The 14121-nt window shown below is 37.8% G+C and overlaps 1 protein-coding gene across 4 annotated transcripts in view; it reads right to left on the bottom strand.

The window, feature by feature from the left end:
* si:ch211-186j3.6 (neural-cadherin) overlaps positions 1-14121 on the bottom strand; it is a 482505-nt gene that overhangs the window by 285899 nt on the left and 182485 nt on the right. For all 4 annotated transcript variants that reach the window (XM_036211377.1, XM_024294975.2, XM_036211378.1 and 1 more), the window contains one exon: positions 5099-5296. In XM_036211377.1, coding sequence (XP_036067270.1) covers positions 5099-5296 — 198 coding nt within the window. The remainder of the gene's footprint in view (positions 1-5098; positions 5297-14121) is intronic.

Genomic DNA, 14121 nt, shown 5'->3' with positions numbered 1-14121 from the left:
ATTAAAGTTTAAGTAGACATTTTAAATTTTTGACGAGTTTCAGAAAGGTCATTAAAAAGCACTGGAGGTATAAATGGACGTATTAGTCACATAAAGACGTGCATCTATCGATCAGCTCTGCAGAAGACATCGTGTAGCTAAATCACATCAAGGCGTGCTGTTTCTGAGCTCTGCAGGTGCATTTGAGCAGTTGATAGACCATCAGAATAATCAATTATTTAAAAAAGCATGTATTTTAGTGTGTATGGAAGTCTGAGTCGACCAAAAGTCAATTCGTGTTTATACAAAGAATTTTTTTCCAGAATGATGCTAAAATAATCACATTTTTTTTTGTATTTAATGTTACTATAAATAACAACTTGAACTTGAAGTATTTACTATGATAAATTAACATTTTTTTACAATAATATAATAAATTCATAAAGAATAATAGAAAAAGTTTTTTTTTTTTTTTTTTGACATAGGTTCACATGACTTCTTTTCAAAATAAAAGACACCCTGTTGGATAGGATCGTGTCAATGAGGCAATTATAGTTGTAGATAGTGTGACGTCTTGAGTATTTTTAGAAAAAAAAAAAACTTTACACAGTTTAATTATCATCATTCGTGGATCTCAGCCAAAAATCTGTACATCTAACACAAAATAAATTAGATCTAATTTAATTGAAGCCTATTTTAGGACCATATGGTGCATTTAAAATCCTTAAATTTTGTTCAAAAATAGACAGTCCGCCTTAAATTCCAGTGTGTCTTAAAGCCCCCTAATGACAATTTTTTTAATAAAAAAAAAACGTTCCCAGTAGTGTTTTAACTATGATTATGCTGTTTTTAACCAAAATCCCACAACCTAAATGTCTTAAAAGCCATTTTTCATGTTGATCTGAAGCCTGTGTCTGCAAAATCTCCTCTGAGGGGGCGTGGCTTTATTATAGGTAGAGCACTATGGGTACTGTTGTCAGGAGCCTAAACTCAAGTTTGACTTATCTGTTTTGTTTTGCTAGATTTGTGATTGTATTTTTCCAACATGCCAATAACAATTCAGCAAGGAAACACAATGGAAAAATAAATTAAAAAAAAAAAAAACATCTTTAAAACATAACATTAACAAAAGAATGGGAACTTCTCTAACAACATTTGGGCATGTTGGTGAAGCAGCGGGCAGAAGCCGAGCTTAATAAAGCCCGCCCCTTTCACTTTTCCTGCTAGTTTAACAACACATTTTCATATATCAGCAACCATCAAAGAAAATAATAATCATAAATAAATCAACATTTTCAGTATCACCACCATTCTTAAGATTGTTGCAAACTTCCCACTTTCCACACATCGAATACATTCATTGTCCTTAAATTCCACACACACTATACTGTGACCAAACCGTCCGGTGTGTAGTCCAATAAATACTTTATATTTAGAATAAAAAGCAGGTTATGATTCTTTAACCAGAGGGGTCAAAGAGCCACGTATGGATCCGGAGCTGCAGGTTGCAGACCCCTGAACTCGAGTATAAATGACTTATGTGTCACCCAATGCTTTTCTTTTGCTGGAAAAATGTCTTCACCACTGTTTTGTTTATGATTCACATGATAATTTTGGTTTTACATCACATCCCTATCTAGGTACAACCCTCTAAATTATTTCGACACCTAAAACCACTGCATTTGGGTGTTTCATTTTCTGTCCATTAACCCGATTTTGACCTTTTTCCCTCCTAGGTCCCATTCTCATTATGACCCTGCAGTGCTGGCTGGGCGGAGAGGAGAAAAGGACAGTGGGTTCTGTGACGGGTCTGAGCCAGGACTCTGTGGACCTGGTGGTGGAAGAGCAAGTCAAGGTAGAGAGGAGTCCTGGAGAACTCCGGCCACAAAGGTGCTCCATCAGTGACAGGCTTCTCTCCCAGAGGGGCTCATCGGTAAGGCTTCGAAGGGCCTACTCACAGCCCCCCGTCTGTACTAAAGCCCACCAAACACATGACAGAGGAGACATTTTTCACCATCCCTCCTGCACTCCAAACATCTCTTCACCCTTCGCAGACACAGCTGCTGTGTTTTCTATGTTACAGTCGATGACAGTGTTTTGGTTTAAAGTCCAGCAGATACTCAACTTCAGCTCCAGATCAGACAAACTCTTTGACATGATCTCCTGAGGTTTTGGGCACAATCCAGACGGTCTCATAACTAAAGCAATCTCTAAAAATACAAGTATCTGATGCTGTTTTTCTTTCTTTTAGGTCCTACAGGTTGAGGTTGATGTGACTAATTTCTCCCAACATGTTAAGATCTAAATCCTGATTAGAGGACAGATGGTTTCCAAACTGGATAGACTAAAAAAAAGAAGAAAGATTCAAGCTAAATAAAATCTTGTAGGTGATCAGTCCAATATAAAATTAGGGAAAGGTTTGACTTATAGAATACTTTCCAGCATTTTGAACCAAAGCATTCATTAAGGACGTATAATCCTTTGATGTTGAAGATTTTTCAAGTTACGTGAAAGTTTAAGGAAAGAGCAGCATCTAGACATGAAATCAACTTTTGAGTTTTAAAGTTAAGCAAAAGGAAAAACATATTAAATTTTACTGAGATCTTAATGTCTTCAGCACTTCAAAGATCTGTGCACGCTTTCAAAACCAAATTTTCATTTGCAAAGCATTTCTAAATTGGCTTTGAATACTTTTTCTCTCAACATTTAAAAATATAGTAGAATATTAATTTAATCTGCAATTACTGACTATGTACTTGTAAAGATTTGTGAGAGTAATTAGTTCAAGACGTTCGACAGCAGCACAACATCCTGAAATCTTCACACAGTCTGATGGGTTTCTGTTTTGAAGCTTGCTTCTTGCTTTTATTATCCAGTGCAGGCACAGTTTGTGAGTCCTAATTGTCAGGTGGATGTTAGATTCAGAGTGTGTACGATTTGTGTGTCTAGACAGAGACAGCAAACAGCCTTTTATTGCAGACGTTACTCGAGGTTTGGTCCTTGTGTCAGAGTCTGGAGACGAGCATCACATTAGCATCACAATGCATGCTCCTTCACTCCAGCGAGGGGAAGTGCACGTGTAATGGCTGGACCAGCGTCCACAGAAAAGGCTGCTTTTGTTACCAAACCACAGCCCGTCCGACACCTGAAGAATCACGGAAGCTCCCGGATCATCAAGGAGTTTTAAAACTCTTGACAGGTTGGATCCAACATGAGACTAGATGTGAAAATCAAACTTGTTACACCGATACATAGAATTTATGGCCAACTAAAACAGCTTTTTTAAGTATTTGTGTCCGTCTGCTTCAACCTTAGTCCTCCCACTGGTGGATACAGAAAGGTAAAAATTGGCAAACCTGAATGTGGTCCAAACAAAATATCAATGTCAGAGTTTGCGTAGATATTCTACGGGCGTCCTACGGGCACTTAAGTATCTACTGCACACTCCATGTGTACTGCATTTGCACAGTAAGGATCCAGGACTCACACCTCACTAACAACTAAAGCAGAAGTGTCCAAAGTCTGTCCTCAAGGGCCGGCCTCCTCCTGGTTTTCCCGAAAAAACCTCATCTGCTGCTGCTGATTCCCTGGATCAGGTGTGTTTGGCCAATAAGGAACTTCAATGGCAGGTTGGCTGGATGTACGACACCGGCCCTCGAGGACTGACTTTGGACACCCCTGAACTAGAGTGTGGTGTAAGGGCACCGTACCACAGTATCTCTAATACCTCATAAGTATGTGCAACTTTCTAACAAATACTTCATGATACTTCCTGATACACATACCCTACACACGACAACGGTAAGTTCCATTTTCATGACATTCCTTGGGGTGACTGTACCACTCTCAGGGGAGTACACCCAAATAGATTAAAAAAGAGAATTAATAAATAATTTAAAATGTATCCAAAGTTAAAAGAGACAAAAAATGGTAAAAATCTGTCAAATTTGTACCCCAAAAAAGTCAGTGCATCAATTTAAGAGATAGGTCCACCAATGTCCTCCTTTTTGACTGTTGGTCCAAAACTGTTTTTATTTCCAGTTAAAATTGCATTAGTATAAAAACTTACTTTTTTCCTACATCTGAATGATCAAGAATTAATTTTAAATATCTAAGTTAAAACATGGCCAGTCATTTCAGGTTCTCCCTGCATACAGACTCTTTAATATATTAGAACATGGCCTTCAGTCATTGGTCATTTTCTTTAAATTCTTCTTTTTTTAATTCAAATGACTGGAATTGTCAAAATTCTTTATGTGTCGCTGAGTGTCTACAATTCACACAGGATGACAGTAAATTGAAGGCTTTGAAAACAATGTCCTTGTGTGTCATATATCACATTATAAAGTTAAGTGCTGAATGGCTGAGGAAAGCAGCATTTTAACGATGGGAGCTCCACGAAGTGATACTTTTCTAAATGCTTATGCTCACAAAAAAGTATGAAAAAGAATGTTTTGGGGTTTTTTGGGGAGGATTTGATGCCACTTCATGGGAAGTATGGCTGCTCCAATGAAATACGTCCATGGATCGGCCATTCATGTGATGAAGTAACAGTTCATTGGTTTACCAAACAAAATCCAAAAGTGACCAAGATCTAAGTCATTTTTTAAAGAAATGTACAAGGATTAATGCTAAAGTGATAGAAAAACAGGAGACAATGCCCAAAGAAAACTTTTAAAAAGCTTGAAAAATAAAACTCTGGAGAAATATTGACCGAGACTTCTAAAGACCAGTGGAAGATTAAAAGCTAGCCCGGCCGCATGAGAGCAAAACATAAAGAACTCAGACTTTTGCACAGAACTGAACAAACTGAAAGGGAAAGAGAGAAAAACCTGAGTACACAGACTCGTCCAGTTATTCAATGATCAGCTGTCCAGGGACCATCCTCCGGCCCAATGATCTCTGGAATAGATTTTAGAGGAGTCCCAGAGCCCGGAGCAGCATTGAATTAACGGGAAAAATGCAGCAGATGAATTCTAATCAAAAGACTGTGACTGTGGCAAGTTTATTAATTTCTTTGTTAAAAAAAAGCAAAACAACGGGTGACATTTGTGTCATCATTAAAGAATAACTTATGTAAAAAAATGGTTTTGATGCTTCAAACCAAAACAGAACCTACCATCTGACAGGAAGTACTCCACCTCTCCATTGTTGCCCTCGTCACCATCTTGAGCAAAGAGTTTGTAGACGAGCGAGCCAGCCGGAGCGTCGGGTGAGACCACAGCCAGGTAGGGGGCAGGAACCATGCTCCACTCCGGGATGTTGTCATTGACATCCGTTACCGTCAGCTCCACTCTGATCAAGTACCAGTCTGGACCTGAGGATCAAAGAAAAGCAAGAAAAACGTTAGGAAAGAAAGCAGCCGCCACCACAGCTGGAGGACAAAAGAGGCTGCTGAGCAGCACAAAGGAGGGAAAAGAGGCTAACGCTGGTCTATACCTCCAGGTGTCAAAACCGCAAAGGTGTCAAATGCGGTCGATAGGAAGGAATTTTATATTTTTTTACGTCTTAAAAATATCTAGTCTTCGTAAATACATTAATAAACCATTTTCTGGATTGTTCTTCAAGTCTGCTAGAAAAGTTGTGTTACCTGCAATAATGCTAGTGTGAATGCTTCTTGCTGAAAGTAGTCACTGAAGATGCTGAAGCTTTTTGGTGAAAATGGGGTCACAATTTACTTTAAATGCTGAAGGGATTTACTGAAAATGCTGAAGTTATTTGCAAAATGTTAAATTTGCTAAAAGACTGGAAATTTTGTTAAAGTACTATGAAAGAGCACTGAAGTTGAGCTTAATTTGTGTAAAAATGTGCAGTAGAATAGCTTAAAAATCCCTAATACATGCCAATTTTGAATAAAAAATATTTAGTTTGTTGCCTAAATATGAGCTAAACTCTAAATTAGCCCAGAAAACCTCAGTAGATGCCAGTTTTTCCAATAAAAACAAGCATGTTGCTTAAATTCTAGCTAAACTCCAAAGTAGCCTAAAATTTCTCAGTAAACTCAAGTAGTCCAAACGTTAGCATGTGGCTAACGTATGAGCTAAACTCCAAATTAGCATAAAAAAACACAAAAAAAGCCAAATTAGCTCAAAAAAATGTTAGCAAAAGGCTAACATTTTTGACTAATTTAGTTTACTGAGGAAAGTTTGGGGGTTTGGCTAGTTTATGTGCTAGCTTTTTTTTTTTTTTTTGGCGTCTCCTGTGTTTTTTTTTTAATGTTAATTTGGAGTTTGGCTGATATTTTACCAACATGCTAATGTTTTTGGCTAATTTTTTATCTACTGGGGTCTTTAGGCTAATTCAGAGTTTAGCTTCTATTTAAGCAATATGCTAACGTTTTTGGCTAATTCAGTTTACTGAGGAACTTTAGGCTACTTTGGAGTTTAGCTAGTATTTCAGCAACAAGCTAGCTTTTTTGGCTAATTAGGCATCTACTGAGTTTATCTCATATTTAAGGCAGGTAATGCAACTCTTCTAGTTGTTTTTAGTTATTCATTTGAATTCCAATTATGTTTAATTATACACGTTTTATAAATACAAAATATGAGAGTTTGAGCAGTTGTCACATTTCTACATTCATCTCCATTTAGAAGTAACATTTCAGCAACACAGACAGTCTGAGTGAGTCTAAGCCGCTCAGTGTCAAGCTAGGTTAACAATATAGATACATGTAAACCAGAGCATGTCTATACAAATATGTCTCCTCAGATTAGTTATTAGTTCGATGCTGAAGTCTGGAAGCAGTTTTTTCCCTGCTGAGGCCGGACCTCTGATTCTCTCTTCTCGTCTGTACTGTATAATGCATAAACTCGGCTCTTTTGTCTCTTTTCTTTTCAAAGTTAACTCTCAGAGTTGGTAGTTCTATCAATATGGAGCAGCAAGAAAAGCCAATAGCAAACATGACCAGTTCTGAAGGAACTTTACATTTTGAGAAGAGGCCAGAACTTCTGACAGAAAGATTCACAGAATGAAAGTAAGGTATTATAGAGGCCCTGAAGTCCGTTCAAAACTCGGCTTTGTTCTTCTGCAGTGCAGCTTAAATAAGATGTCAAAATAATAGAACTGTGGTGCAGAGCGGGAGCCTCAAACTTTAAGACTTACTCTGATAAAATCTTTTTTTGTGTGTGTTTTTAACACGCCAAGGTCTACAGCCAATCAGGATGCAGAACACAGTTTTGTACAAAAAAAAAGTGAACCCACAAAAGGTGAACTGTGATATAATGTAATCAGGCTTAGAAATGTCCTCTGCAGAAAACAAATATGCTGTGATGGAAGTCAGGAGGATATAAATATAGAAAAAAACATCAGTTATTTAGCAAAATTAAAGAAAAAAAAACATACTTTAAGAGAATGAAATAAAACACGGCCCGGCTAAACTGAAAATATGTCTAAATCTGCAAAATGAGTGTGAATAACACGTGAAAATCTTTGTCTTTTGTTTTAGTATTCTGACCAACACTTTCCTCGAGGGGCCTCTGGTCAAATCCAAGATCGCGTCAGAATCCATCTGTAGCCGGAAGCGGAAATTTTCTTAAACTTTAGCAAACTCTTTCAAAAATTGTATTTTAAAAACTTTTCAGAACTATCAAGTTTTAAGCTTTTAAATGTGAATAAACTGAAACTGTCTAACAGTTTATTGTGCAAGATATTAACAAGTGCTTAAACTTGTAAAACTACACCCGTTTACCTCCGGAGAATAAGACGGCCAAACACAGTTTTTTCTCTGTGAATCAGCTGATCAGGTGAGCAGTTACGGTACGTCAAAGGGAAAAAAGGTCGAAAGCGTAAAACGAGTTGTTCTGGTCAATGACTTTCAGCCAATGATTTTGGGCGCAGATGATGTCTATTTGCGTCCGGTGTTGTGCTAAAGTACGTTCCCCCTGCCAGAAAGTGTGTCCCCGCTCTGAAGCATTATTTTGTTTGGTAACAATTTGTTTTTTGTTTCAAAAAACAAGAAAAAAAGAAGGTGGATGATTATGACAGACTTTATTCTGGAGCTTTTGGGAGTTTACTGACATGTTTGATTTTTTTTAACCACATATTCTACATAAAACGAGAGGGAGCACAGATTCTGTCAGGCTGCTCCTGATCCAGCCCGCCAGAATCTGTATGGAGAGATTTTTGTGCCACCATAATATAAGCAAAACCTACAGTTTTGAGATCCAACATTTCTAAATTGCTAACAAAATGTAAAGTGTTAAGGAAAAATATGATAATTTTCAAATAAAAATATTTTATATTTGCTTTCAAACACCTTTTTTCCTTCCATTAACAAACATTTTCCTTGCTTGCAAAAAAACATTTTTTTGCAATTGCAGCACAAACCTTTTTATTTATTTATTTATTTAATTTATTTATTTTTTCTTAAAAAAAATATTTTTGCGATTGCTGCACAAACGTTTTTAGATGTGTAGTGCCTCATCTCGCTGTTGCCCTGATTGCATGGAATCTAGACCAATCAGCAGGCGGTTTGGAGAGGCACAAATGTAACAGAAATGTTGAATGAAAAATCAAAGATAAGTTGAAAGCGAGATGAGGCACTACGCATCTAAAAGCGTTTGTGCTGCAATAGCAAAAATATTTTTTTATAAGAAAAAAAAGTTTACAAACGCAAAAATGTTTTTGCAAGAGAAAAAAAGTTTGCAAGCGCAAAAAGAAAAATGTTCAAAGCAAAAATTAATTTTTTTTATTTGCAAACTATGTTTTTTTTTCTTAAAACTTTACATTTTGTAACTAAGACAATTTTGATCTCAAAACTACGACTTTTTCTTGCAATATGGTGGCACAAAAATCACTCCATAGATCTGTGCCGGAATCCAATAATTCGCAGTAGAAAATAAAACTACTTAAAAATTCTCAGCTGTTGCATGCTTCCATAACAGTCACTTTCCTAAATGGAGTTTCTATTACTAAATTAGTCAAACAAAGGTAGTTTTTTTTTCTTTCTTTTTTTAACACAAGAAGCTGTTGTGGTTGTACATAGAATATGTGAGTAAAAATGCTAACAGGTCAATAAACACCCAAAAGCCCCAAAATAAAGACTTTTGGGACAAAGTACGAGTGTTACGACCAGGGAAACACATTCTGGCAGGGGGCACGTACCTTAGCACAACGCCGGCTCCAGCAGAGAGGAGGGACATTATTTTTAGAGCACCATATTTTTTTCTCTGTGGCCAGATTCTGGTGCTTTTCTTTGCCTCCATCTCCTTCATCTGTCTCTGCTTTCCCTCCACATCAGACCAAACTAACAGCACAGTTCCTCCTGAATGAGCGAGATGCCCTCTGACACACTGTGCTAGGTCGGACTGCAACTTGCATCTTTTTTCTTTAATCTATTAGACAGCATCTTCAGAGCCTGAAGCTCCAGATCCACCAGCACTGCACATGCATGAAACTCCGTCTTCTGCGGTCCCTGAAGCAGAGCCCCATGCAGCACAGCTTGACCTATTTATGAGATTGAGATCATTTCTGTGTTATTCTCCAACAGGAGAGGAACCACAGATTGGTGCACATGATTAGTTTTTATTTTCTTAGTTAATTTTCGACTATCTATAAGTCTCACTTGTAGATGTATAATTTTTATTTGCAACTTTTTGGGCAAAAATATGATTTGAGTTGAGCTTTGGCCACTACTGACGTTTCTCAGCGGGCGGACAGGAAGCCAGGCTTGCAGCTCGTTCTGAGATTGACTCTCTGGAGTAACAGTTCAAGTCCATCACTAACAGCAGTCATCCTCTCCACTGACTCTTCTTCCAGCAGAGGAAAACTTCCAATGTCAGGCTGTTGCCGAGGTCGTCCAGCAACAGCCTCAGGAAATCATTTGTTCTGCGGAACATCAGGCAGTTTACCAGCTTCTTGAAGAGAGGACACAGTAAGGCTACCAGCAACAGGCAGAGCCGTACCGTCTGAACGCTGCTGGTTTTTAAACCGTGGTGTTTCCATTAAGAGAATTTCTTATCGAAATTCCAATTTGCGCAATTTCATAGTTAACAGAAACTAGGGGTGTGTATTAGCAAGTCTGGCAATACGATACGTGTGACGATACAAGTGTCATGATACGATACGTATGACGATACAAGTGTCATGATACGATACGTATGACGATGCAAGTGTCTTGATACGATACGTGTGACGATACAAGTGTCTTGATACGATACGTGTGACGATACAAGTGTCATGATACGATACGTATGACGATACAAGTGTCATGATACGATACGTGTGACGATACAAGTGTCTTGATACGATACGTGTGACGATACGTGTCTTGATACGATACGTGTGACGATACAAGTGTCTTGATACGATACGTGTGACGATACAAGTGTCATGATACGATACGTGTGACGATACAAGTGTCTTGATACGATACGTATGACGATACAAGTGTCATGATACGATACGTATGACGATACAAGTGTCTTGATACGATACGTATGACGATACAAGTGTCATGATACGATACGTATGACGATACAAGTGTCTTGATACGATACGTATGACGATACAAGTGTCATGATACGATACGTATGACGATACAAGTGTCTTGATACGATACGTATGACGATACAACACCGAACAATATTACACTATTTTCTTAAATACGACTTCAGAATTAACAGAATATGATTACATTTTTCACAAAAGCAAAATTGTAAAATACATGTTCTTTAATCATCAGAACAATAAACTCTGTATTTCATAAAGAAGTAACTGTTAACCAAACAAATTTAAGTGGATTCTCTTTTGGTGATTCAGAAAATCTTTAAGTGGAAAACAAAAGTAAGACTGAACTACATATTTGCTACATATTTGCTTTTAAATAATTAATTAAATATAATCATGGCAGTATTTGAATTCAATACAAGGATCGGCAAATAAAGATTCATGATAATCACTGAATTGATATTTTTGTACACCCTTAATGGAAACGCAGCTATTAACTGACAACAGAAGTCCTGCGTTAAGCTTGCGGTACGAAGGGACGGACGTGGAACATGTGGGGCTGGATCGATTATAATACAATTTTGAGTTTACACATTATACACATTTGGTTAGAAATACATTCATAATATACGATATGTTTTGAATATATTTATATTAATCTGATTCAGTTCACATACTGTAAAATGTATCAGTGAAATAATGAGATGTTAATATCATACAGAGTTACATGGATTCTCTAAAATAAAAGTTCTAACAAAAATGTTCAGATCATTAACATTGTAAACATTGTTCTGCTTCTCCTGGAGGACGTTTCAGTCTGACCACTAGGTGGCGATCACGCTATAGCAGTACACCTTATTCCAGAAGAAGAAGAAAATATGAGCAAAAAGTTATGTTTTACACTGCAAATGATTACTTTAAAAACTATTTCCTTAAAAGAGTTTGTAAAGTTCATGTTGGTGAGTTTATAAAGATCTTCATTTATTCAGCAATGTATGCTTAGGTCAACCGAGGGTTAGCATTAGCCGTTCTATGGGAAATCCCATGAAACGTTAGCATCAAGCGAGCGGACTTTAGCTTTATGCTAGATCGATTTATATTTTTATGAATTGATTATTGATCTGTTAAGTGTAAATCGATTTAATCAATTCTAATTGATTGATGAACGTTCTTGTATCAATGTAACAGAGACAGACCGGTAAAAACCAACATTTACACTAGAAGACGTTCATCTGGTGCGAGCTCGTACTCCTCAACAGTGACTTGAGTTTCTCTGGAGTTACTTTGTCATTTCTTATTGAGACGGTTTTCAGCAGCATTGCTTCATGTTTGCTCTGCGTCAGAGTTCAACTGAACCCAGGTTGAAACTCGTGTTCCTGAAGACCAAAGGAGGTCGTGTGAGATAAAGGATTTCTCTGAACATCACCAGGCGCTTCCAAAAATCAGAATCGACAAATGACACGAGCACCAGCATCAGCTCATCATTTACTTTGAGAACGTACTTTAGGAAGAGCAGACTTCAATCCAGAGCAAATCAAGGAGGCCACCTCAGCATCTCAAATAGTAATTATAATCAAAGCCAAGCACCGTAAACAACAATCATATTGACACAGACACGACGGCGAGGCCCCACGCAGTGATCAGTGCACCCAACCTGCAAAGCAACACCCAGCAGTGATCACTAATCACAGCAGGACGGTGGAGGAATCATTTCAGGCCTGGAGATGCTGGACCACTTTCAGCAGTGTCACCTACTGGAAAAAAAAAAAAAGCTTCATTTATTCATTTTTTGGAGACTGGCATTAGTTAAAGTAACAAATAGAAGTAATGGGGTGAAAGAGTGTGTGGAGTGTGACGGTGCATCAAGCCATTCATCCTGGTTCTGTGGAGACACTATTTTCTGAGTGATACGGTGCCATCAGCTAATACAGAGCACAGCAGGAAAGAGCAGCCAGAAAAATACCAGCCGAGTGTCGCATGAAACAGGATTAAGAGTGAAGCGCAGAGGCTGAAAAATGACCCTGTTGGTTGTTATAGAAACAGCAGAACAACGAAAAAAAAAGAAGATGGGAAAATTAAGAAGAGCAGGAGCAAGCACTCGCATGAATCAATGGCATTAGAGAAGACGGAGGACGGGGAACATTACAAGAAGAAACATAAGCAGACTTCAAAAGAAGACATAAGAGCTAAACTAACCAGCCGCAGCTTGCAAAATGAAAATATAGCTCTGCACTTGACTCGGGGGTTCAGCTAAAGCATTTGCTGATCTCTCCTTCCATCTCCCCCCACCACCACCTCCTACATGTTCTTGTAACACATTCAAAATTAATTGGCAAAAGGACAACGGCGCTTTGGGAAAGGAGGAACGACATTACGCAGATAATAAATCACCAGGCTAATATTCAGAGCCAAACTGCGGCGCTCCGTCTCCCTCATTCACACGCCTTTCTCACTAATAACAATCATCAGTGGATTAGTGGCTAATGAAGGACCATAGGGAGATACAGATTGGTGTCACTGCCATCCCTCATGCTAACACTTCTCGCTGGATCTAATGATAATGTTGCCATCCCTGAAACAGTGGGAACTCGGATTAGAACTGGTGCCAGAGGAGGCTTTGCTGTGGCCACCATGTGTTCCGAAATGCTCTAAGCTTCACAGCTTCTGGAAGTCACTTCACTGCTTCTCACAGTGATGATCTCTGTCAGTACTTTTTATACTTCATTTTGATCTACTGCAAAAGTGTAAACCAGGGGTGTCAAACTCAATCGCACAAGGGGCCAAAATCCAAAACACACCTTAGGTCGCGGGCCGAACAGGATAAACATTTAATGAACACTCTAAAACTACATTTTTAAAACTATAAACCACAACGTTTTAACATAATTATGAACTAGATATATAGCATTACCTGTGATAATGCTAGTGTGAATGCAAGAAGCTGAATTTGGCAGCTGAAGATTCTAGTGCTGATAGCTGAAAATGCTGAAAGTGATAGCTGAAAATAAAGCTGATAGTTGAAAACAATGAAGCTGATAGCTGAAAAGAATAAGTCTGATAGCTAAAAATGCTAAAGCGGATGGCTGAAAACAATGAAGTTGATAGCTAAAAATGCTGAAGTTAATAGCTGAAAACGCTGAAGCTGATAGCTGAAAACGCTGAAGGTGATAGCTGAAAATTCTGAAGCTGATATAATCTAAAATATTAGCTAAATGCCAAATTAGCCTAAAAAAAAAAGAAAAAAAGAAAAACTTAGGTTAGCCAAAGCAGCTAGCATTTAGCTGAAAGAATAGCTAAACTTCAAAACAGCATAAAAAACTGAAAAAAGCCTAAAGTGGACAAAACAGCTAGCATGTAGATATTAGCCTCCAAACTGTCCACATTCGGCCAATAATTAACCAATATTATTGTCCAACCATAATTGTTATCACGTCGACTTTTTACAGGTTTAGGCTAAAAAAATGTGACAAATGTAAAATAATATTTCTGTGTTAAAGTCTCAGCGTAATGAAATCTGCTTTTAGACTGATAAAATGTGCAGTGATTGTTACCTGAACATCACCTGTATGACATTCTCTTCTAACATGGGATCAAATGTCTCCATATGACAGACAAAAGCAGAATTATTACAGATATTTTTGAAGTAGTCTTAAATTTAAAAACATTAAAAATTGACTTGTTTTATGTCTGTTTGTT

This window comes from Oryzias melastigma, linkage group LG3, assembly GCF_002922805.2.
Source record: "Oryzias melastigma strain HK-1 linkage group LG3, ASM292280v2, whole genome shotgun sequence".
Classification (NCBI taxonomy): Eukaryota; Metazoa; Chordata; class Actinopteri; order Beloniformes; family Adrianichthyidae; genus Oryzias; species Oryzias melastigma.
This window is presented reverse-complemented; position numbering and strand designations above follow the sequence as displayed.